This window comes from Scyliorhinus torazame, chromosome 1, assembly GCF_047496885.1.
Source record: "Scyliorhinus torazame isolate Kashiwa2021f chromosome 1, sScyTor2.1, whole genome shotgun sequence".
NCBI classification, from domain to species: domain Eukaryota; kingdom Metazoa; phylum Chordata; class Chondrichthyes; order Carcharhiniformes; family Scyliorhinidae; genus Scyliorhinus; species Scyliorhinus torazame.
Genome location: NC_092707.1, coordinates 370730539 through 370755364, shown reverse-complemented (window position 1 = coordinate 370755364; position 24826 = coordinate 370730539). Strand labels below are relative to the sequence as shown.

General features: G+C 51.7%; 1 protein-coding gene across 1 annotated transcript in view; it reads left to right on the top strand.

Annotated features, from left to right (window-relative positions):
- The first annotated feature begins 220 nt into the window (after window positions 1-220).
- The window catches only part of LOC140426522 (WD repeat-containing protein 64-like), a 227758-nt gene continuing 203152 nt past the window's right edge, over window positions 221-24826 (top strand). Inside the window, exons 1-2 of the mRNA XM_072511402.1 lie at window positions 221-562; window positions 3267-3397. Coding sequence (XP_072367503.1) covers window positions 412-562; window positions 3267-3397 — 282 coding nt within the window. The 5' untranslated portion in view covers window positions 221-411. The remainder of the gene's footprint in view (window positions 563-3266; window positions 3398-24826) is intronic.

The window sequence follows — 24826 nt, the reverse complement described above, 5'->3', positions numbered from 1 at the left end:
AACCCAACCTTTTCTTTTGCATTGACAATATTTTGAAAGGCTGTTGGAAGTGTGTGTTGGAGAGAGCTGCGCTCGCCTCCCCGCCCCACGGGGATTGACTGACGTCACAGATGGGGGCCGATGTGACAATCAGAGGCTGGGCCGGGCCGTGGGTGCTGGGTTGCCCGGGGCAACGGGAGGCGGGCGCCAGCACCTGGGGTGCCAGCGCCACGTGCTCAGGTGTCAATGGGTCTCCATGCTGGGCAATGCCGCTTCCATCTTGGTGCCATCCTGACTTTGCAACCTCATCCAAAACCCACATTGCGCGCAATCCCCAAAGAGCAATTTTATCTCTTGGGGAGGAAGGGGAATCGTGGAATAGCCATCCTTCCGTGAAACCTAAGAAGGGCGGGTCAACGAGAGCAGGCTAAAATGTCGGTGAATAATTTCGCAGATCAAGGTCTGGATGCACCATTCCTTCAGCCCATATTCAAGGATCGTCTGGATCAGTTCAACAATCTGATCGCATTGATAGTGCGCCAGATAAAACTGATTGACAGCAATAAAAGGACACCAGAGTTAGGTGAGCAAACGTGTATTGCAATAATTCCATTAATATTCATCCATCCCTTAGTTTAGGAATGGAAATTGGGTTAGGTTCTTTCACATCATTCACATTTCCGACGAATATTTCGAAGTGGCCTCCCTGATCTTGCAAGCTGCCCCCTCTCACTCACCTCAACTAATTCAGTGTTCCAAAAAATGGTTTAGAGATAGGTACACAGGCAGATATACCTTTCGGCCCATGCACCCTCGTGTTATCCGTCTCTTATCGTTATTCCAAACATCTTTCCCAGTGGCCGACAGATCTTCGGTTTTTTTTCTCAGATTTTTCTCACCCCTTTTCTGTTAACTTTTTGGGAATCGAAGTCATTCTCCCCTTTCCACCTCCTCTGTGGCATTCAAGTCAGTTCAGCTTTGCGTGGTCCTGGATGCGAACAGTTTAGGGTTTTAGACACCCATGTCAACACCCCTGGAAATGTCTGCCCTCTGTCAGAAAGATGTGGAGATTTCTGCTGCTGCCTCCTTCTCACCTGCATTCTTGCCTGTCTGAGTCAGCAGGTTATGCGTTGGGTATAAAAATCAAGCCTGGCAGTGCTGCATTTTTTATGTGAGTCGGGTGTCAGATGAAAAATGCTGAACTAAAGCACTGTCTTCCCTCTCAAGTCAGAGTAAAATATGTGATGGCACTATTCCAAAGAAGAACAGCAATGTTATCCCTGGTGTCCTGACCAATACTTAGCCTACAATCAACATCATAGAAACAGATGAACTGGCTATCATCACATTGCTGTTTATGGAAGTTTGCTTTGCACAAATTGGCTGTCAGTTTTTCTGCATTACAACAGTAACTACAATTCAAATGTGTGACTCCTCAGATAATGAAGCAGTCCATGTCCAAATGCAGCAAGCTATGGACAGTATCCAGGCTTGGGCTGACAAGTGGCAAGTTACATTTGTGCCACACTAATGCCAGGCAATGACCATCTCCTACAAGAGAGGATCTAACCACCGCCCCTTGACATTCAATAGCATTATCATCGCAGAATCCTCCACAATCAATATTCTGGGGTTTACCATCTATCAGAAACAGAATGGACTAGCCATATTAATACTGTGACTTCCAGGGCAGGTCAAAGGCTAGGAATCCTACGACGAGTAACTCACCTCCTGACTCCCCCCAAAGCCTGTCCACCATCTACAAGGCACAAGTCAGGAGTGTGATGGACTCCACTTTACCGGGATGAACACAGCTCAGTCAATGCTAAAGAAGCATGACATCAACCAGGAGATAGCAGCCCACTTGATTGCTCCCCCTTCCACAAACATTCAAACCCTCCACCACCGACGAACAGTGGCAGCCGTGTGTACCATCTACAAGATGCACTGCAGGAACTCACCAATGTTCCTTAGACAGCACCTTCCAAACCCACGACCACTACCATTTAGGGCACCTTCCAAACCCACGACCACTACCATTTAGGAGGACAAGAGCAGCAGATACCTGGAAACCCCACCACCTGGAAATTCCGCTCCAAGTCACTCACAACCCTGACTTGGAAATATATCGCTGTTCCTTCACTGTCGCTGGAGCAACATCCTGGAACTCCCTCCCTAACAGCACTGCAGGTGTACCTACTCCTCAGGGACTGCAGCGGTTCAAGGAGGCAACTCACCACCACCTTCTGAAGGGTAACTAGGGTTAGGCAATAAATGCCGGCCTAACCAATGATGTCCACATCCTGTAAAATGAAGTAAAAAAAATGTCGTTGGCTTTAAATTACTTTTGAGATGTTACGAAAGGAGCTTTATAAATGGTAGTCTTTATTTTCAAAAGAACACTGACTTTGTGAAAAGTGGCAAATTAGTTGAGAGGAGGGCTACACACAGAGGAACACGGGACTATTTAAACAGTTAGAATTTTTGTATGTGAAAAGTGTTGGCTTCTGTTGTGTCTGGAAACAAATATGTTTATTCGCTATATGTTTATATGTTTTTGAGAACACCTCTTTGAAACAAATCTGACTGATGCATTATGTGGAACCAAATTATACTATGTAATCGTAACATAAATCTGTTAACACCTTGTACTAGAATTGCTTTTCCCTTTTAATGAAGTTGGATACTTGTTTAAAAAAATACCTCCATTAAAATAAAATTACTCGTAAATTGATTGATTCCCCATGCATTGTATCTAAGGAGTCAAGACCGAAATGCAGTTCTCAGGGCTGGTAGTGTTAAAAGACAGTGGGTGGGGGTCTTGGGGTGAAAGTGGGAGGCAGTTGAGGGAGGATGGTTGGGGGGGGGGGGGGGGATCTGGCAGAAGATGCAGATAACTGGATCCAGGCAGAAAAGAAAATAATGGATGAGAGAGGTAGACGAGGAAGAATACAGGATTGGAGGAGAGGAGGCCAAAAAATGTTCTCGGAGTCCCTAGACAGCAATTATTCCTCAAACACTGCTGGCAAAAGCAGAGTTTTAGTCATTTACCCAATTTCTGCTTTGATATTTGCAAGTTGACTGCTAAATTGCCTGCATGGCAACAATGACTACATTTTAAAAATATTTCACTGTCCATCAGGCACTTTGGTGCGACTTGAAATCATAAGTGTTTTTCTATTTAAAATGTTTTTAAAATAGCAACAGTGATTATTTTATTGATTACTTCGATGTAAGTTTTTTGTGTATAAATATGCAAACATCTTACATTGTATTGTTTTCACCAGAACCAATGACGTACGATGAGTTTTATGATACAGTACAAGATCTCTTTCATGATGAATTAAAAACCGAGTACATAAAGGCCATTTTTAAGAAGATTAACATTAATCTCGAAGCACCCATAGACTGGTGTGAAGTAAGTTTTTATGGCATTTAACTTGATTCAAACTGTTATACACTCTCCTTTAGTCTTGTTGATGGAAATTTCCACATTAGCTGTAAGTAGAAGACTTGAGTGATCAGCTTTTTCATTATTTCCCAACAAACATTTCAGCCTGATGTTTTGGGTAGTGATCTATGAGCAGCACAAATGAACATAGAGGTATGCTTTTATTGAAAAAATTCTTAGTAACGGTAGGTACTGACATTAGTGAAATTCATGATGCAAAATTGTCTTTATACATTAGAAGATTGAGACACTAGGGTGGATGTTAGTAGCATAGAGAATGGAAAGTAGTGGACAGGAATCATAGAATTTACAGTGCAGAAATAGGCCATTCAGCCCATCGAGCCTGCACCGGCCCTTGGAAAGAGCACCCTACCTATGCCCTCACCTCCACCCTATCTCTGTAACCCCACCTAACCTTTTGTTTGAACATTAAGGCAATTTAGCATGGCCAGTCCACCTAACCTGCACATCTTTGGGCTGCGGGAGGAAACCGGAGCACCCGGAGGAAACCCATGCAGACACGGGGAGAACGTGCAGATGCTGCACGGAGAATGACCCAAGCCGGGAATCGAACCTGGGACACTGAAGCTGTGAAGCAACTGTGCCAACCACTGTGCAACCGTTCCACCCAGTGGGCTACTGTGCCGCCCAGTCAGGAAGACCAATGCAGCATAGACCACAGGATTTTCCAGTCCCATACAGTGCTGGGATAATCTGGTCCCGCCGAATGTCAATGAACTTTTGGTGGGCTGTCGGACATCCCGCAGCGAGTCCCGCCATGACAGGGCCAAGAAACCTCAGCTAGAAATTTAAGAGACTAAGCCAAGAACAGAAGGTGAGCACGAACAGGTCAAGGCCTTGGGAGAGCAAACATAAAGAAAGCAGACCTCTTGTGAATTCTACATTTTTATACAAGAAATGTAGCACGGTAGCACAAGTGGATAGCACTGTGGCTTCACAGCGCCAGGGTCCCAGGTTCAATTCCCTGCTGGGTCACTGTCTGTGCGGAGTCTGCATGTTCTCCCCATGTCTGCGTGGGTTTCCTCCGGGTGCTCCGGTTTCCTCCCACAGTCCAAAGACGTGCAGGTTAGATGGATTGGCCATGCTAAATTGCCCTTAGTGACCAAAAAGGTTAGGAGGGGTTATTGGGTTACGGGGATGGGGTGGAAGCGAGGGCTTAAGTGGGTCATTGCAGACTCGATGGGCCAAATGTCCTCCTGCACTGTATGTTCTAAAAAAAAAAGAACCTTTGTGTGCACTGTTACAATCCGCATAGAGGCCAGTAACCTGAAAAGAAAGGAATCAACAAACAACTCCAACAAAAGGAGCTGATGGATGAGATTTCATTATTTGAAAGGTTTACCATACCAGTGCCACGAGGCTGTGCCCCTTTATTTCTGAAAATATGACTTTTGAACTTTAAACTGACTGGAAATTCTGCAATTTGAAATGAGACAGAACAAACTTCTTAAAAATGCAAAGCCACCTACCAAGGTGAAATTGAAAAAAACAAACAAGACACCTTTCATGGGAATGTGAAGGAGATGGGCATTTCCTGTAATTCAAAGATCCATGAAAACTCATCACTGTCTAAGGAAGAGACATTAAAATGCAAACTGCTGAATAATGAAAAACAATGGCTGCCACAGACAGACCCACGCAAAACCTCCTTGGAAATATACAATGGGTGAAGTATAACAGGCCAATCCGCCGCTATATCTGGGAGATTGCAAGTGACAAAGTGAGTGTCTTGAGTTTTCAGCAGGGGAAATAGGCTGAAAAGCTGCACTCTCTCCCTCTCCATTTTTAGAACAAAAGTATTAATTGGTTTGGAAGACAACTTTACTAAACATCTACCATCAAACTGAGATCTTGTAATTATTGCAACATTTTCTACATCTGACCACATCCGTGAAACCAGCTATTCCAAATCAGCCCAACGTTTAACAATCAACTCCCCCTCCCCAACAGCGAGGCTGGATGCAAGGTTTAGTGGTTGGCAGCAGCTGGGGATTGAGCGTTTTGGGGACTTGTTTATAGGGGACAAGTTTGCAGGGCTGGAGGACTTGGAGGAAGTGTATGAGTTGCCCATGGGGCATGGCTTTAGGTACCTGTAGGTTTGGGATTTTGTGAGGAAGGAGGTATTGTTCTTTCCAGGGCGCCGCCCCTGGGGTTGCAGGAGAAGGTGCTGTCAAAGGATGAAATGGGGGGGGGGGTAAGAGGGTTAAAATGGGGAAGGCAGGATGTGGCGTGGGATTGTTTATTGAGTTGTTTTGTTCTTCTGATATCTTGTGTATATATGTGAAAATGCCTGAATAAAAATCTTTTTTAAAATTCCAGTGAACGTTAAATTAAGCATGCATTGACAGACAGAAATATGGGAAAGTTAAAATTCACTTTAAATAGTCAGTGCAACAAAGATGATCCTCACAAATGTCTCAGTGTCACTCTCACAACAGATTTCACACAACATGCCTTTAAAACTCTTGCTCCTGTAGGCAAGATCTCTCATTGGTTTTGTAGGATTTGACCCTGGAGTCACTTTTACCAGGAGCGTTCATCCTCTAACGTCTGCAGATACATTAACTGCAAGAAGATACACTTCTATGAACCCAGTTTCCCTTTGATCACGACAGTCCCGTTGGTATAGCTTCCCAGGCTCCTTCTCACCTGACAATCTAGCAACACCCTTGTTCATGGTCTGGTCACTGCTGGTATGAACAGGAAGCTCATCAACATGTCTGAGCTATTCACACTGCTTTTTGGTTTCAGGCCCTTTAGTTAACTTGCACAGAACTCCAGCTTTCTTCTTGCTGCCAAACAGAAAACTGACCTTTGTGTTACAGGGATTTGCTTCTCCTGATCACCAAGAGTTCTGTGTGCCTGTGTCCTGCACACCCTGCCCTCCCTCCCCCCCCCCTCCCACTGCCAACCATTAGCTTCTACTTTCCATTTTTGATTGCCCAGCTGTCATCTCCATTTCTCAGCTCTCATCTTCCTAACAATGTCAAGTCACAAGGTCACTTCCCAGAAATGACCTCACAGCTAGGAAATCTTAATTTCAATTTCCTTTCCCAGAGCTGCAGTTTGGTCGGAAGAATGAAGCGAGATAACATAAAATAAAAGCAGCAGAGTGACTTTGGTCTATGCGAAGTTGGCAAGACAGGTTGAGAAAGTGGATGCACACCACATCTTTGTCAATCGATTCATAAGAGTATAAAAGCAAGGAAGTTATGTTCAACTTGTATAAAATGCTGGTTCAGTGTCCACTGAGGTATTACGCCCAGTCTGGGCACCACATTTTAGGAAAGATGTGAAGGCATTAGGGTGCAGAGAAGACTGTTCTCCTTGGAGAAGAGAAGGTTGAGAGTAGGTTTGATGGAGGTATTCAAAATGATTAGTGCTCTTTTTTATTTTATTAGATGAAGGTGCCTCTGGCAAGGCCAGCATCAGTTGCCCATCTCTAATTGACTTTGAACTGAATGGCTTGTTGGGCATTTCAGAGGGAAGTTAAGAGCCAACCATATTTCTGTGGGTCTGGAGTTGGATGTAGACCAGACCAGATAAAGATGGAACCTTTCCTTCCCTAAAGGATATTAGTGAATCAGATGAGTCTTTACAATAATTGATAGTTTCATGACCACTACTGAGACTAGCTTTATATTCCAGATTTATTAACTGAGTTCAAGGTGCATCAACTACCATGGAGTGATTTGGACCCATGTCCGTGGAGCATTAGCTGGCTCTCCGGATTACTAGTTCAGTGACATGACCTATTATTTATTCTTTCATGGGACACAAGCTGTGCTGGCAAGGCCAAAATCTGTTTCCCATCCTTAATTTCCATAGAGAAGCTGGTGGTTAGTCACCTTCTTAAACCGTTATCTTCTGCTGTAGGTCCCTGTTAGAATCTTTAATTGAAAGGATCTTAACCTGCCGAACTACGCCAAGTTGGGGGAAGCTTAGTTGATGAATCAAAGTCCTGACGAAAGTTGAAAGATCTGTAATATTTTTGGACTACGCCAAGTTGTTGGATTCCTAGTATTATTCGACTGTGTAAAGTTGAAGGAATTATATTATTTCTACTATTCGGTTACCAGTAGCACTTTGCGATTACTGGGACTCAGCAGAAATTTGCAGTTAAAATTTCTCAGGTGCCAAAAGGAATTCTTTTCTTTGTCTTCTATTTGAAAGTCATTTAAAAGGCAATTCGTAGACAATTTGAAGCTTTCAGAGAATTACAGACATTGGGCGGGATTCTCCACTCCCACGCCGAAGTGGCCGCGCCGTCGTGAACGCCTTTGAGGTTCACGACGGCGCGGAACGGCCCCGGTCCCGACGGATTCAGGCCGTGACAATGGGCCAGGATCGGGGCCGCGTCATCTACACGCGCCAGGCCTTGTCGCCCGCGTAAAAGCGGCGCCGCATAGCTGGCGCCGCATAATGGGCATCATCCGCGCATTGGCTGGCGCCAACCCGCGCATGCGTGGTTGCCGTCCTCTCTAAGTCCGCCCAGCAAAAGATAGGGGACGGATCTTGCGGGGCCGCGGAAGGAAGGAGGTCCTCCTTCAGAGAGGACGGCCCGACGATCGGTGGGCACCGATCGCGGGACACCCCACATTCCAGGTAAAGCCCGGTGCAGGATCCCCCCCGCCCCCCCCCCCCCCCCCCAGCGTTCACGCACCGCCCCGACTGCAGCGACCAGGTGTGGATGGCGCCGGGGGGAATCCGCCGTTTTGGCCTGGCCGCTCGGCCCATCCGGGCCTCAGGATAGCGGATGTGCCGGAGAATCGCCATTTTCGGTGTCTCCGGCGATTCTCCGGCCTGCGGCCCGCGAAACTCGACTGGGCCGTTCCCGCCGCTTGGGAGAATCGCGGGAGGGCGTCGGACCGGCATCCCCGGAAATTTTGGCGGCCCAGGCGATTCTTCCAACCGGCTCAAAAGTAACTTTTAAAAGGTCAAAGTCTGGAAATGAAACATGAAGAGAGAGAGAGAGCTAATCTTCAGCTAAACTCAAACTCAAAGTACCAAACAGACTAACAGACTAACAGACTGACTAACAGACTTAAAGGGCGAAATTCTCCGTTATAGGCGGAAAGTCCGCCGATCGGCGCAAAAAACGGCGCAAATCCGACTTGCGTCACGTCGGAAAAATGGGTCGAAAGTCTCCGGCCCGAAATGGGCTAGCAGCGACGTAACGGGATCCGCGCTTGCGCAGTGGTTCACGCCGTGCAGCGTCATACGCGCCGCACGGCGTGACGGCTCATAAGGCCGCGCTGCTCCCCCCCCACCCGACCGGAACACCCGACCGCAGCACCCGACTGGATGGCTGGCCGCCGCTCAGCCCCGAGGTTCGAGTCACGGGACGTGGAGGCGCTCCTGGACGCGGTGGAGCAGAGGAGGGACGCCCTGTATCCCGGGCACGGCCGCAGAGTTGCCCCACGCCACAGCCGGCGTCTGTGGAGGGAAGTGGCAGAGGCCGTCACCGCTGCGGCCCTGACACCACGGACAGGCACCCAGTGCCACAAGAAGGTGAACGACCTCGTCAGAGCAGGCAGGGTGAGCCTCCTCCATATCCCCCATCCCCCATATCCCCCCTCCTCCATATCCCCCCTCCCCCATATCGCCCCCTCCCCCATATCGCCCCCTACCCCATATCGCCCCCTCCCCCATATCGCCCCCTCCCCCATATCCCCCCTCCCCATATCCCCCCTCCCCCATATCCCCCCTCCCCCATATCCCCCCTCCCCCATATCCCCCCTCCCCCATATCCCCCATATCCCCTTCCCCCATATCCCCCCTCCCCCATATCCCCCTCCCCCATATCCCCCATATCCCCCCCTCCCCCATATCCCCAAGTGAATCCAGCCCTAACCTTAACCTCTGCAATGCACGCGCAACCGATGGCGTGCATTCATATACCTGCCTAACAGTGTTGCCTTTTACCCCTGCCACCCCCCCGCCCCCCCCCCCCACAGGATAAGCGCGCACACAACAATAGGGAGCATGTGAGGACTGGAGGAGGCCCCGCTGATGAGAGGCCACTGACCGAATACGAGGAAAGGGCCCTGGAACTGGCTGGCGGACCTGACGACCGGGAGGTTGCTGTTGCAGAGGTCGGGGGGCGTAGTAGCAAGTGAGCCACCGACAGCCCGTCCCAATATCCCCCCTCCCCTATATCCCCCTCCCCCATATCACCTGATCACTGCCTGATGTCTAACCATGCATGCTTCATTGTGTATCGCAGGACCAAACGTCCAGGCACCCATCCCCGCAGATGCAGACCGCCCGCAGGATGCCCCTCGGAGGCCACGGGAGACGGAGAGACCCGGACCCTCCAGCATGCGACGCCCGCAGGATGCCCCTCGGAGGCCACGGGAGACGGAGAGACCCACACCCTCCAGCATGCGACGCCTGCAGGATGCCCCTCGGAGGCCACGGGAGACGGAGAGACCCGCACCCTCCAGCATGCGACGCCTGCAGGATGCCCCTCGCACACCACGGGAGACGGAGAGACCCGCACCCTCCAGCATGCGACGCCCGCAGGATGCCCCTCGGAGGCCACGGGAGACGGAGAGACCCGCACCCTCCAGCATGCGACGCCCGCAGGATGCCCCTCGCACACCACGGGAGACGGAGAGACCCGCACCCTCCAGCATGCGACACCCGCAGGATGCCCCTCGGAGGCCACGGGAGACGGAGAGACCTGGAGCAACAGGGAGACGACAACCCCGTCACGTGCGGGAGCGACCACCCAGTGACGAGGGGGGCAGCCACAGGCCCCCGTCACATCCGAGCCAGGACACCACTACCCAGGACACCACTACCCAGGACACCACTACCCAGGACACCACGACCCAGGACACCCCTACCCGGGACAGCACTACCCAGGACACCCATACCCGGGACAGCACTACCCAGGAAGACGAAATACCGGACAGTGACTCAGAGTGGATGGGTAGAGACGAACCCCCACCCCAAAGTGCCATGGACTCAGAGTGGGACGAAGAGCACGACACAACGCCACTGCTGTCACCAACACCCTCCACCATCGCAGAAACACTCACCACGGTTGGGCACTTTAGTGATGAGGCGTCTGGTACACTCACTGGTGCGCACAACACAGCCGTCCTGGTACAGCAGGTGGAGGTAGGAGCAGCAGAGGGACCGGGCGGTCGGAGGGCAGCCCAGCCCAAGCGAACATCTGCCGCCCAGATGGATCCCGGGTTCCTGCAGTTACCACACCCACACATAGATCCGATGCAACCACCGACCCGGAGACGAGCGAAGAGGGTGACGGGCGGCTTGCGGCGGCTGCGGTCGCAGGTGGAGGAGTCCACCCGCGTCCAGGAGCTGGGAGTGGTGCCGGTCATGCGTGCCACCCAGGCTGACACCGCACGGGTGGCGTCCGCGGTGGAGGCAATGGGTGCGACGGTGTCAGACATGGGGAACGGTTTGCGAGGCCTGGGGCCTTCCGTGCAGGCGGCGTCTGTGGCCCAGGAAATGGTTGCCCTCTCACAGGAGGCCATGAGCCAGTGCCAGCGCCAGATGGCAGAGGCGCTCAACGCCATAGCCCAGTCTCTGCAGGCCATGGCCCAGTCTCAGCAGGCCATGGCCCAGTCTCTGCAGGCCATCGCTGAGGGCATCGGCGCCAGTGGCCATGTGCGAGCCGGCGTCGCACTGTCACAGACAGGGTTTGCCAACCACCTGGGCTCCATGGCTGCAAACGTGCAGACCCCTGTCGATACCAGCACGGGGCTCCAGGACTGGCAGCGCCAGATGTCGGGGGGGCGTCGGATGGCCAGTCCGTTCGCATCCCCCACCCATGTAGAGGCCTGGGGGCCATCGGGCACCCCGGGGTAGGACGAGGTGGTGTGGTCCGTCCCGGCTCCCTCTGTAGGGGAGGTCCCGGTACACCGCGACACCTCGGACTCCCCCCCTTCCGTCCCAGGTGCATCGGGTGGGCAACGGGCAGGACAGGCTGGCAGCTCGCCATCCCAGTCGCCTGGGCCGCAGCCTGGCCCACCTAGGCCAGGACGCCCCAGGAAACGGCCGCCAAAGGGATCCAGTGTCAGAGGGCAGGAATCACAGGAGTCCACCTCCAGTTCTGCTGTACCGTCTGGGGAACCACGTAGACGTAGTCAAAGGGCCCGTAAGGCCAAACAATTAGACACTGAGTAAGTTGGCACGGGTGCAGGGCACAGATGAGTTTTAGGGGCTAGGTGCATGAACTCCTTTGGTTATTAAAGTCAATGTTACACCTACAGAAGCTGCCTTTGTGCTCTGTCCAAAGTGTGCGGGGGTGTCATGTACATTGAGCGCAAGTGTGTGTGTGAGGGGTGGTCTTACCTCAGCCCCAGGTGAGTCTGCCCCCTTCCCCCTGGGCCGCCATCAACATCCCCCGGGCAGAGGACGGGACCGTGCGCTGCAGTGTCACAGCCGCATGCAGGGATGGTCCGGGTGGATGGTGGTACTGTGGCCATGGGTCAAACATAGATCAACGATGTAGAGCCAGGAGCTCACCGCAGGGTGGGTTGTCATCATCCTCCATGGCCTGCAATAGACACGCGTCCACCCGCAACTGTGTGAGCCCGGCCCGTTGTGCCGCAGGTGGATCGGCAATGGTGTGTATGCGGGTGGGGGTGGGGTGGGGGGTGAGGGTGCTGGGTGGGTGGATGGGTGGGGGGTGTGGGTGGTCGGCTGTTGCCATGGTGTGCGGTCTGTGGCCATACTACCCGATTCCCACGCCCATCTAGTCAGTGAAGCGGGCGTCTATCAGTCTGTCCCGTGCCCGCTGGGCCAGCCGGTAACGGTGGACAGCCACCTGCCTGTGTCTACCCCGTCTGCCCTGACCATTACCCCCATCCCCCTCATCTGGGGAGGACTGCGCCTCTTCCTGCTGCTCCTCCACTCCGCCCTCCTCTGCCTGCGGCACATCGCCCCTCTGCTGGGCTATGTTGTGCAGGACGCAGCACACCACAATGATGCGGCCGACCCTATCTGACCGATACTGGAGGGCGCCCCCAGAGAGGTCCAGGCACCTGAAACGCATCTTCAGCACGCCAAAGCACCCCTCTATCACTCCCCTTGTCGCTACATGGGCATCATTGTAGCGGTTCTCCGCCTCATTGCGTGGCCTCCGTATAGGCGTCATCAGCCACGATCGCAATGGGTAGCCCCTGTCGCCCAGCAACCAGCCCCTCAGCCGGGGATGGCGACCCTCGTACATGCCGGGGATGGATGACCGCGACAACACGTATGAGTCGTGTACACTGCCTGGGTAACGGGCGCAGACGAGCAGGATCATCATGCGGTGGTCGCAGACCACCTGTATGTTCATCGAATAGGTCCCCTTCCTATTGGTGAACACGGCCCTGTTATCTGCAGGTGGCCACACGGCGACGTGCATCCCATCGATCGCGCCCTGGACCATGGGGAATCCGGCCACGGCAGAGAAGCCCACGGCCTGGGCATCTTGGCTGGCCCGGTCCACGGGGAAGCGGATGTAGCGGTGCGCCATGGCATATAGGGCATCTGTCTGCGATATGCCGGACAGGTCCCCACTCGGTGCCTGGAATGACCCCGTTGCATAAAAGTTCAGGGCCACCGTAACCTTGACGGACATGGGGAGAGGGTGTCCCCCGCCAGTGCCACGCGGTGACAGGTGTGCCAGCAGGTGGCAGATGTGTGCCACGGTTTCCCGCCTCATCCGGAGTCTCCTGCATTCCCGGTCCATGAGGTCCTGGTATGACTGCCGGGGCCGGTACACACGGGGCGCCCTCGGGTGCCTCTGTTGCCGTGGGGCCGCGACATCCTCCTCCCCCTCCTCGTCCTGTCGGTCAGGTGTCCTTCCAGCCTGGGCGGCTGCCGCCTGTCCCTCTGCGGCAGCCTGCGCCGCCTCTCTGGCACGCTCCTCCTCCTCCTCCTCATCCAGGGCAACATAGACATGAGCGGCTGCCGCCACGGCGGCCAACATCGCTGGATGATCGGAAAACATGACGGCCTGGTGGGGGGGAGGGGAACGACGACATGACATCATTGCCCCCCCCCCCAACCTCCACCCCGGCACGGACCCCCCCCCCAACCTCCACCCCGGCACGGACCCCCCACCCCCCTCCCCGGCACGGACCCCCCCCCCCCAACCTCCACCCCGGCACGGATCCCCCTCCCCGGCACGGACCCCCCCCAACCTCCACCCCGGCACGGAACCCCCATCCCCCTCCCCGGCACGGACCCCCCCCCAACCTCCACCCCCGGCACGGACACCCCCCAACCTCCACCCCGGCACGGACCCCCCATCCCCCTCCCCGGCACGGACCCCCCCCCCAACCTCCACCCCGGCACGGACCCCCCCCCCCCATCCCCCTTCCCGGCACGGACCCCCCCAACCTCCACCCCGGCACGGTCCCCCCCCCCCCAACCTCCACCCCGGCACGGACCCCCCATCCCCCTCCCCGGCATGGACCCCCCCCCAACCTCCACCCCGGCACGGACCCCCCCCCCAACCTCCACCCCGGCACGGACCCCCCCCCAACCTCCACCCCGGCACGGACACCCCCACCCCCCTCCCCGGCATGGACCCCCCCCCCCAACATCCACCGCGGCACGGACCCCCCTCCCAACCTCTACCCCGGCACGGACCCCCCCATCCCCCTCCCCGGCACGGACCCCCCCCCCAACCTCCACCCTCGGCACGGACCCACCCCCCAACCTCCACCCCGGCACGGACCCCCACAACCTCCACCCCGGCACGGACCCCCCCCCCCCATCCCCCTCCCCGGCACGGACCCCCTCCCCGGCACTCCACCGGAGCCCAGCCTATTCTAACCACCCCCAACCCCGACGCACACACACACACATAACCCGAGACACACCTCTCCTCACGCATTCAGACTGCGGCCACGCCATCGCCTGCCCAGAGCCAACCCCCCAGGCCGTCACTCACCTCCACGCTGGTCGGCGTGAACCTGGAGCACAGGGTCACGCCGATGAAAAGGAGGTTTGATTCACGTCGACGTGAACGGTCATCACGTCGACGGGACTTCGGCCCATCCGGAAGGGAGAATATCGGCAGGCCGAAAATCGGCTGCCTTGCGCAGACCCGTGACATTCTCCGACGGCAGCGGCGACATTAACGCCCCGCCGACTTTTCTCCCTTCGGAGACTTCGGCAACTGGCGGGGGCGGGATTCACGGCAGCCAACGGCCATTCTCCGACCCTCTGGGGGGTCGGAGAATGACGCCCAAAGAATCAAAGACAGAATCCCCAAAATTAAAGAAAACCATTAAGGACAGACAGACTATTAAGGACAGACTGACTAACAGACAGACAGACAGACTAACACTCTGACAGACTACATCACTGACACAGACTAACACCCCGAAAAAGACTAAAATGGCGGGCGGAAACTTTTCAGTTATACACTTTCATATCTGTCTTAAGTCATCTAATCACACCCCAAAAGAATCCTAATTGGTTTGGGTTAGACTCAAACACATTTGATTTGATGGCAAGCCGTCTATCTTCAATGTGCAACATTAGCTTTTAATTTTTTCATGTCTGCGTGTTATGGAATGTGATATTCTGCTAATCTTTACCAGCAATAAACTGGTTTTAAGCTAGCTTGGCTAATGTAACAATGGAGACTTCATATCGAGAAAGCTGAATCAAATATATATTTGATTCAATGCTCTTACAAACTGCACTGGACTCCTGCCACCTCGTTGCCATGGAATTCGGCCCTTGTCCTTGACAATAAGACCATAAGACATAAGAGCGGAAGTAAGGCCATTCGGCCCATCGAGTCCACTCCACCATTCAATCATGGCTGATTTCAACCCCATTTACCCGCTCTCTCTCCATTGCCCTTAATTCCTCGAGAAAGCAAGAATTTATCAACTTCTGTCTTAAAGACACTCAACGTCCCGGCCCCCACCGCCCTCTGTGGCAATGAATTCCACAGACCCACCACTCTCTGCTGAAGAAATTTCTCCTCATCTCTGTTCTAAAGTGACTCCCTTTTATTCTAAGGCTGTGCCCCCGGGTCCTAGTCTCCCCTGCTAATGGAAACAACTTTCCTACATCCACCCGATCTAAGCCATTCATTATCTTGTAAGTTTCTATTAGATCTCCCCTCAACCTCCTAAATTCCAATGAATATAATCCCAGGATCCTCAGACGTTCATCGTATGTTAGGCCTACCATTCCTGGGATCATCCGTGTAAATCTCCGCTGGACCCGCTCCAGTGCCAGTATGTCCTTCCTGAGGTGTGGGGCCCAAAATTGCTCACAGTATTCTAAATGGGGCCTAACTAATGCTTTATAAAGCTTCAGAAGTACATCCCTGCTTTTATATTCCAAGCCTCTTGAGATGAATGACAACATTGCATTTGATTTCTTAATTACGGACTCAACCTGCAAGTTTACCTTTAGAGAATCCTGGACTAGGACTCCCAAGTCTCTTTGCACTTCAGCATTATGAATTTTGTCACCGTTTAGAAAATAGTCCACGCCTCTATTCTTTTTTCCAAAGTGCAAGACCTCGCACTTGCCCACGTTGAATTTCATCAGCCATTTCTTGGACCACTCTCCTAAACTGTCTAAATCTTTCTGCAGCCTCCCCACCTCCTCCATACTACCTGCCCCTCCACCTATCTTTGTATCATCGGCAAACTTAGCCAGAATACCCCCAGTCCCGTCATCTAGATCGTTAATATATAAAGAGAACAGCTGTGGCCCCAACACTGAACCCTGCGGGACACCACTCGTCACTGGTTCCCATTCTGAAAAAGAACCTTTTATCCCAACTCTCTGCCTTCTGCCTGACAGCCAATCGTCAATCCATGTTAGTACCTTGCCTCGAATACCATGGGCCCTTATTTTACTCAGCAGTCTCCCGTGGGGCACCTTATCAAAGGCCTTTTGGAAGTCAAGATAGATAACATCCATTGGCTCTCCTTGGTCTAACCTATTTGTTATCTCTTCAAAGAACTCTAACAGGTTTGTCAGGCACGACCTCCCCTTACTAAATCCATGCTGACTTGTCCTAATCTGACCCTGCACTTCCAAGAATTTAGAAATCTCATCCTTAACAATGGATTCTAGAATCTTGCTAACAACCGAGGTTAGGCTAATTGGCCTATAATTTTCCATCTTTTTCCTTGTTCCCTTCTTGAACAGGGGGGTTACAACAGTGATTTTCCAATCCTCTGGGACGTCCCCTGACTCCAGTGACTTTTGAAAGATCATAACTAACGCCTCCACTATTTCTTCAGCTATCTCCTTTAGAACTCTAGGATGTAGCCCATCTGGGCCCGGAGATTTATCAATTTTTAGACCTCTTAGTTTCTCTAGCACTTTCTCCTTTGTGATGGCTACCATATTCAACTCTGCCCCCTGACTCTCCGGAATTGTTGGGATATTACTCATGTCTTCTACTGTGAAGACTGACGCAAAGTACTTATTTAGTTCCTCAGCTATTTCCTTGTCTCCCCATCAAAAAATTACCAGCGTCATTTTGGAGCGGCCCAATGTCAACTTTTGCCTCCCGTTTGTTTTTAATGTATTTAAATAAACTTTTACTATCATTCCTAATGTTACTGGCTAGCCTACCTTCATATTTGATCCTCTCTTTCCTTATTTCTCTCTTTGTTATCCTCTGTTTGTTTTTGTAGCCTTCCCAATCTTCTGACTTCCCACTACTCTTTGCCACATTATAGGCTTTCTCTTTTGCTTTGATGCATTCCCTAACTTCCTTTGTCAGCCATGGCTGCCTAATCCCCCCTCTGATAACCTTTCTTTTCTTTGGGATGAACCTCTGTACTGTGTCCTCAATTACTCCCAGAAACTCCTGCCATTGCTGTTCTACTGTCTTTCCCACTAGGCTCTGCTCCCAGTCGATTTTCGTCAGTTCCTCCCTCATGCCCCTGTAGTTACCTTTATTTAACTGTAACACCTTTACATCTGATTCTACCTTCTTTCTTTCAAATTGGAGATTGAATTCTACCATATTATGATCACTGCCTCCTAAGTGCTCCCTTACTTTAAGATCTTTAATCAAGTCTGGCTCATTACATAACACCAAGTCCAGAATGGCCTGTTCCCTCGTGGGCTCCATCACAAGCTGTTCCAAAAAGCCCTCCTGTAAACATTCAATGAATTCCCTTTCCTTGGGTCCACTGGCAGCATTATTTACCCAGTCCACCTGCAATAGTACAAGCAGTGTCAAATTGTCTTGCAACTGTGCTGTTTTAATCTATGATGGAATTTTATGCTGTTTCATGTATCTATTGAAGACCTGAATTTATGGGTGCTGAAATTCTCATTTTTAAATGAGTATTTAAAACTGGGGCTTAATATTTATGCTTAAACAGCTATCTTTTACCTATACTAGTTGTATTCGAAATACCTGGCTTCTACAGTCCCCCACAGTGCTGTTAGAGAGGGGGATATTTGGTCCAGTGACAGTGAAGGAACAGTGATATATTTCAAAGTCAGTGCAGTGTTTGTCATGGAGGCAGATTGTGTGTGTTGGTGTTCCCATGTATCTGCTGCCTTTGCCCTTCTAGGTGTTAAGGACACCTGGTTTGGAAAGCACTGTCAAAGGAGGTTTGGCGAGTTTCTGCAGTACATCTTGTATATGTGGCATACTGCTGTTACTGGGGTTTGGTGGTGGAGGGAGTGAATGTTTAAGTTGGTGGATAAATGAGGTGCTAATCAAGGGAGCTGCTTTGTCCTGGGTGGTGTTGAGCTTCTTGAGGTTTGTTGGAGTTGTGTTCATCTCGATAAGTAGATTACTACAGCTTCACATACTTCTAACGTGTGCCTTGTAAATGGCAAACGGCAGGCAGGCCTTTTTGTATGTGTGTGTGGGGGTGGTTTTGCGTTAAATTACTTCCAGCCTCTGGCCTGCTCTTATAGGCATCATATCTATATGGTTCATCTAGTTAAGCTTCTGATTAATGGTAATATCCAGGGTTTTGATGGTGGGGGCTTCAGTGATATTGCGCTTCACAGTGGGCAGTTAAGTTTCCACCTTCTCCATCAAGATCCCACACATCCAGACTGTGGAGTAGGTATCATGTGTTGGAAACCTGGAGGTGTGATTTTCACTGCCTGCAGTCATCTTCAATGCCCAGAAAATATCATCCTTTGTCCTGGGCAGTGTTGAGCTTCTTGATTGTTGTTGAAGCTGTGCTTATCTAAACAAAGTGGATGAATACAGCTTCACACACGTCTAATGTGTCACCTTGTAAATGGCAGGTAGGCTTTTTGGGGGGTGGCTGGAAGTTGTCAATTGCAGGCTATTAAAAGCCAGTTTAGCTCACTTGGCTCGACAGCTGATTCGTGATGCAGTGCCAGGCCAGCAGTGCAGGTTCAATTTTCACAGCGGCCGAGGTTATTCATGAAAGCCCGCCTTCTCAACTTTGCCCCTCGGCCGAGGTGTGCTGATCTTCAGCATAAATCACCACCAGGCAGCTTTCCGCCTCAAAGGGGAAAGCAAGTCATAGTCACCTGAGATTTTACCTTTTCTAAAGCTATTTCTCTTTGAAATGAAAGGAAGCTTTGCAGACCAAAGGATCTGAGGGGGTTAAAGCCTTGTGATGCGCTTTTGGCATTCTATTAAGTTACAGCTGCTGCTTTCCAGACATCTGTCTGAGGCAGCAGGTGTAAAGCACAGGTGAGTGGGCAGCACGGTAGCATAGTGGTTAGCGCAATTGCTTCACAGCTCCAGGATCCCAAGTTCGATTCCTGGCTGGGTCACTGTCTGTGTGGAGTCTGCACGTTCTCCCCGTGTCTGCGTGGGTTTCCTCCGGGTGCTCCGGTTTCCTCCCACAGTCCAAAGATGTGCGGGTTAGGTGGATTGGCCATGATAAATTGCCCTTAGTGTCCAAAATTGCCCTTAGTGTCCAGAAATTGCCCTTAGTGTTGGGTGGGGTTACTGGGTTATGGGGATAGGGTGGTGTGGGCTTGGGTAGGGTGCTCTTTCCAAGAGCCGGTGCAGACTCGATGGGCCGAATGGCCTCCTTCTGCACTGTAAATTCTAAAAAATCCATGAGTGGAAAAGCAATTTTGTTTTTCACTTTTTCAGCATGGACTGCTCTTTAGCTTCAAGGCAGGGGTGACACGTTTACGGGGAGGGAAGGGGTCTCTGTAATGGGGATTATAGGGGGTTCTCTGAAATGGGGGGGGGGCGGGTTCCTGTTATGGGGAGTTTCCTGTTATAAGGGGGTTTTCTGCTTTGGGGGAGCTCCCTGTTTGAGGGGGTTCCCTGTTATTGGGGATTCTTTGCTATGGGGGTTCCCTGTTATGGGGGGGGGGGGTTCTGGTGGGGGTCTCTGATGAGAATGTCTGGTGGGGGTTTCGATGGGGTTTCTGATGGGGGTGGTCGGCTCACTCTCATGCTTGCGTTCTGGGGGAGGGGAGAGGATGCCTCTATCTGTCCCGGGGGTGTGTGTGCAAGATTTGCATTACGGGGAGGAGGGGGGTGGGGGGGCAGCTGCTGGATCTTGCTATAGGGCCACACACTCATTATAGTGGGATGGCCAATAGCGGGATTTGCGACAGAATCCTTGCATGGCGAGGGGCACTGACTCTTCTGGGCACCATTCCCCATGTCAGTGCGAAACAGAAGCGATTTAACATTGGCGGGAGAACCTAGTCTTCTGAGCGGAGAATTCAACGCCAGTTGTTTAGCTAGGGCAGGTTAATAGCACTGGGGGACAGAACATGATTGGATTTGAATACGTTGTTAAGGGTTTGAAGGAAGATAAGTAAGATGTGAAAGAAAGGTGTGAAGAAAGGTTCATAAATAGAGTATACTTTGCTTTTGCACTTTAACTGAATAAGAAATTACGCTAATATATCTGAGTTCTAAAGAAATTAGGTTATATTAGGTAAGACAAAAGGAAAACAGTATTTAAGGAGATGATTAAATCTATGCAGAGCGTTGTTTACCTCCCAGCAAGAAGTGTCATAGAACATAGAACATAGAAAAATACAGCACAGTACAGGCCCTTCGGCCCACAATGTTGTGCCGAACCTTTGTCCTAGATTAATCATAGATTATCATTGAATTTACAGTGCAGAAGGAGGCCATTCGGCCCATCGAGTCCGCGCCGGCCCCCGGAAAGAGCACCCCACCCAAAGTCAACACCTCCACCCAACACTAAGGGCAATTTTGGACACTAAGGGCAATTTATCATGGCCAATCCACCTAACCTGCACATCTTTGGACTGTGGGAGGAAACCGGAGCACCCGGAGGAAACCCACGCACACACGGGGACATAGAACATAGAACAATACAGCGCAGTACAGGCCCTTCGGCCCACGATGTTGCACCGAAACAAAAGCCATCTAACCTACACTATGCCATTATAATCCATATGTTTATCCAATAAACTTTTAAATGCCCTCAATGTTGGCGAGTTCACTACTGTAGCAGGTAGGGCATTCCACGGCCTCACTACTCTTTGCGTAAAGAACCTACCTCTGACCTCTGTCCTATATCTATTACCCCTCAGTTTAAAGTTATGTCCCCTCGTGCCAGCCATATCCATCCGCGGGAGAAGGCTCTCACTGTCCACCCTATCCAACCCCCTGATCATTTTGTATGCCTCTATTAAGTCTCCTCTTAACCTTCTTCTCTCCAACGAAAACAACCTCAAGTCCATCAGCCTTTCCTCATAAGATTTTCCCTCCATACCAGGCAACATCCTGGTAAATCTCCTCTGCACCCGCTCCAAAGCCTCCACGTCCTTCCTATAATGCGGTGACCAGAACTGTACGCAATACTCCAAATGCGGCCGTACCAGAGTTCTGTACAGCTGCAACATGACCTCCCGACTCCGGAACTCAATCCCTCTACCAATAAAGGCCAACACTCCATAGGCCTTCTTCACAACCCTATCAACCTGGGTGGCAACTTTCAGGGATCTATGTACATGGACACCTAGATCCCTCTGCTCATCCACACTTTCAAGGGGAGGATGTGCAGACTCCGCACAGACAGTGACCCAAGCCGGAATCGAACCTGGGACCCCGGAGCTGTGAAGCAATTGTGCTATCCACAAAGCTACCGTGCTGCCCTTAAGAACAAATAAATCTACCCTATATCATTTTACCGTAATCCATGTACCTATCCAATAGCTGCTTGAAGGTCCCTAATGTTTCCGACTCAACTACTTCCACAGGCAGTGCATTCCATGCCCCACTACTCTCTGGGTAAAGAACCTACCTCTGACATTCCCCCTATATCTTCCACCATTCACCTTAAATTTATGCCCCCTTGTAATGGTTTGTTCCTCCCGGGGAAAAAGTCTCTGACTGTCTACTCTATCTATTCCCCTGATCATCTTATAAACCTCGATCAAGTCGCCCCTCATCCTTCTCCGTTCTAATGAGAAAAGGCCTAGCACCCTCAACCTTTCCTCGTAAGACCTACTCTCTATTCCAGGCACCATCCTGGTAAATCTCCTTTGCACCTTTTCCAAAGCTTCCACATCCTTCCTAAAATGAGGCGACCAGAACTGTACACAGTACTCCAAATGTGGCCTTACCAAAGTTTTGTACAGCTGCATCATCACCTCACGGCTCTTAAATTCAATCCCTCTGTTAATGAACGCTAGCACTAAGGTTAATAGCACTGGGGGACCTGGTGAGGCCTGGTGAGGCCTTCTTCACAGCTCTATCCACTTGAGTGGCAACTTTCAAAGATGTATGAGCATAGACCCCAAGATCTCTCTGCTCCTTCACATTGCCAAGAACTCTACCGTTAACCCTGTATTCCGCATTCATATTTGTCCTTCCAAAATGGACAACCTCACACTTTTCAGGGTTCAACTCCATCTGCCACTTCTCAGCCCAGCTCTGCATCCTATCTATGTCTCTTTGCAGCCGACAACAGCCCTCCTTACTATCCACAACTCCACCAATCTTCGTATCATCTGCAAATTTACTGACCCACCCTTCAACTCCCTCATCCAAGTCATCAATGAAAATCACAAACAGCAGAGGACTTAGAACTGATCCCTGCGGCACGCCACTGGTAACTGGGATCCAGGCTGAATATTTGCCATCCACCACCACTTTCTGACTTCTATCGGTTAGCCAGTTTGTTATCCAACTGGCCAAATTTCCCACTATCCCATGTCGCCTTACTTTCTGCAGAAGCATACCATGGGGAACCTTATCAAATGCCTTACTAAAATCCATGTACACTACATCCACTGCTTTACCTTCATCCACATGCTTGGTCACCTCCTCAAAGAATTCAATAAATCTTGTAAGGCAAGACCTATACATGAAGGACGGGTTGCACCTAAACTGGAGGGGCACCAATATCCTGTTAAGACTGAGGAAAGGGTGGGTAGGTCAGGTGTTTCACTCGGGGCTAGATGCCAAAAATCGGGGGGTGGCGATCTTGGTGGGAAAGAAGGTGTAATTCGAGGCGTCGAGCATTGTGGCAGATAATGGCGGTAGGTACATAATGGTCAGTGGTAAGTTGCAGGGAGAGAGGGTGGTACTGGTCAATGTGTATGCTCCGAACTGGGACGATGCGGGTTTTATGCACCGTATGTTTGGTCGGATGCCAGACTTGGAAGTGGGGAGCCTGATAATGGGGGGAGACTTTAACACGGTGTTGGATCCGGCACTGGATCGCTCCAGGTCTAGGACGGGTAGGAAGCCGGCGGCGGCTAGAGTGTTGAGGGGATTTATGGACCAAATGGGAGGTGTGGACCCTTGGAGATTTGCAAGGCCGGGGGCTCGGGAATTTTCATTCTTCTCACATGTCCATAAGGCTTATTCTCAATCGACGTTTTCATTTTGAGTAGGGCGCTGATAGAGAGAGAAGAGGATACCGAGTATTCGGCAATAGCCATTTCGGACCACGCCCCGCATTGTGTGGACTTGGAGATGGGTGAGGAGAGGGACCAGCGCCTGCTGTGGCGCTTGGAGGTGGGGCTGTTGGCGGACGAGGAGGTGAGCGAGCGGGTCCGAGGAAGTATAGAGAGGTACTTGGAGACCAACGCCAACGGGGCTGTCCGAGTGGGGATGGTATGGGAGGCACTGAAGGCGGTGGTGAGGGGAGAGCTGATCTCCATCAGGGCCCACAAGGAGCGAAGGGAGCAGGGGGAGAGGGAGAGGCTGGTGGGGGAGATGGTGAGGGTAGACAGGAGGTATGCGGAAGAGCTTGAGGAAGGATTGTTGAGGAAGAGACGCAGCCTGCAGGCCGAATTCGACCTGGTGACCACCAGAAAGGCGGAGGTGCAGTGGAGGAAGGCCCAGGGGGCGGTCTCCAAGTATAGTGAAAAGGCAAGCCGGATGCTGGTGCATCAGCTTCGGAAGCGGGACACAGCTAGGGAGATCGGGGGAGTTAAGGACAGGGGAGGGAGCGTGGTGCGGAGTGGGGTTGGCATCAATGGGGTCTTCAGGGACTTCTATGAGGAATTGTTCCGATCCGAGCCCCCACGGGAGGAGGGAGGGATGGGCCGTTTCCTGGACCAATTGAGGTTTCCAAAGGTGGAAGTGGGACTGGTGGCGGGACTGGGGGCCCCGATTGGGCTGGAGGAGCTGATCAGAGGGATAGGAAGCATGCAGGCGGGGAAGGCACCGGGGCCGGACGGTTTCCCGTTCGAGTTTTATAAAATATATATGGACCTGTTGAGCCCGCTGTTAGTTAGGACCTTTAATGAGGCAAGGGAGGGGGGGGGCTTTACCCCCGACGATGTCCCGGGCACTGATCATAGATCATAGTTCATAGAATTTGTGGGTCTTACAGACCGATTTCCTTGCTAAATGTAGATGCCAAGGTGCTGGCGAAGGTCTTAGCCACGAGGATTGAGGATTGTGTGCCGCAGATCATCCACGAAGACCAGACGGGGTTTGTGAAGGGGAGACAGTTGAACGCGAATGTGCGGAGGCTTTTGAATGTTATCATGGTGCCGGCGAGGGGGGGGAGGCGGAGATAGTGATGGCGATGGTGAGAAAGCCTTCGATAGGGTAGAGTGGGGATACCTGTGGGAGGTGCTGAAGAGGTTCGGGTTTGGGGAGGGGTTTGTCAGGTGGGTTAGGTTGTTGTATGAGGTCCCGATGGCGAGTGTGGACACAAACAGGAGGAGATCCGAGTACTTTCTGTTGGACCGAGGGACGAGACAGGGGTGTCCCCTGTCCCCCCTGCTCTTCGCACTGGCGATTGAACCCCTGGCTATGGCACTGAGAGAGTCGAGGAACTGGAGGGGGTTGGTGCGGGGTGGGGAGGAGCATAGGGTGTCGCTTTATGCGGAAGACCTGTCAGTGAAGAAACCCTGTCTTGAAAAGTAAGCAGCTGGTTTTACCACAGAAGCAACCCTGAAAAGATGTAACTGCCTTGTGTGATAACAATTGCTGGATTTTTA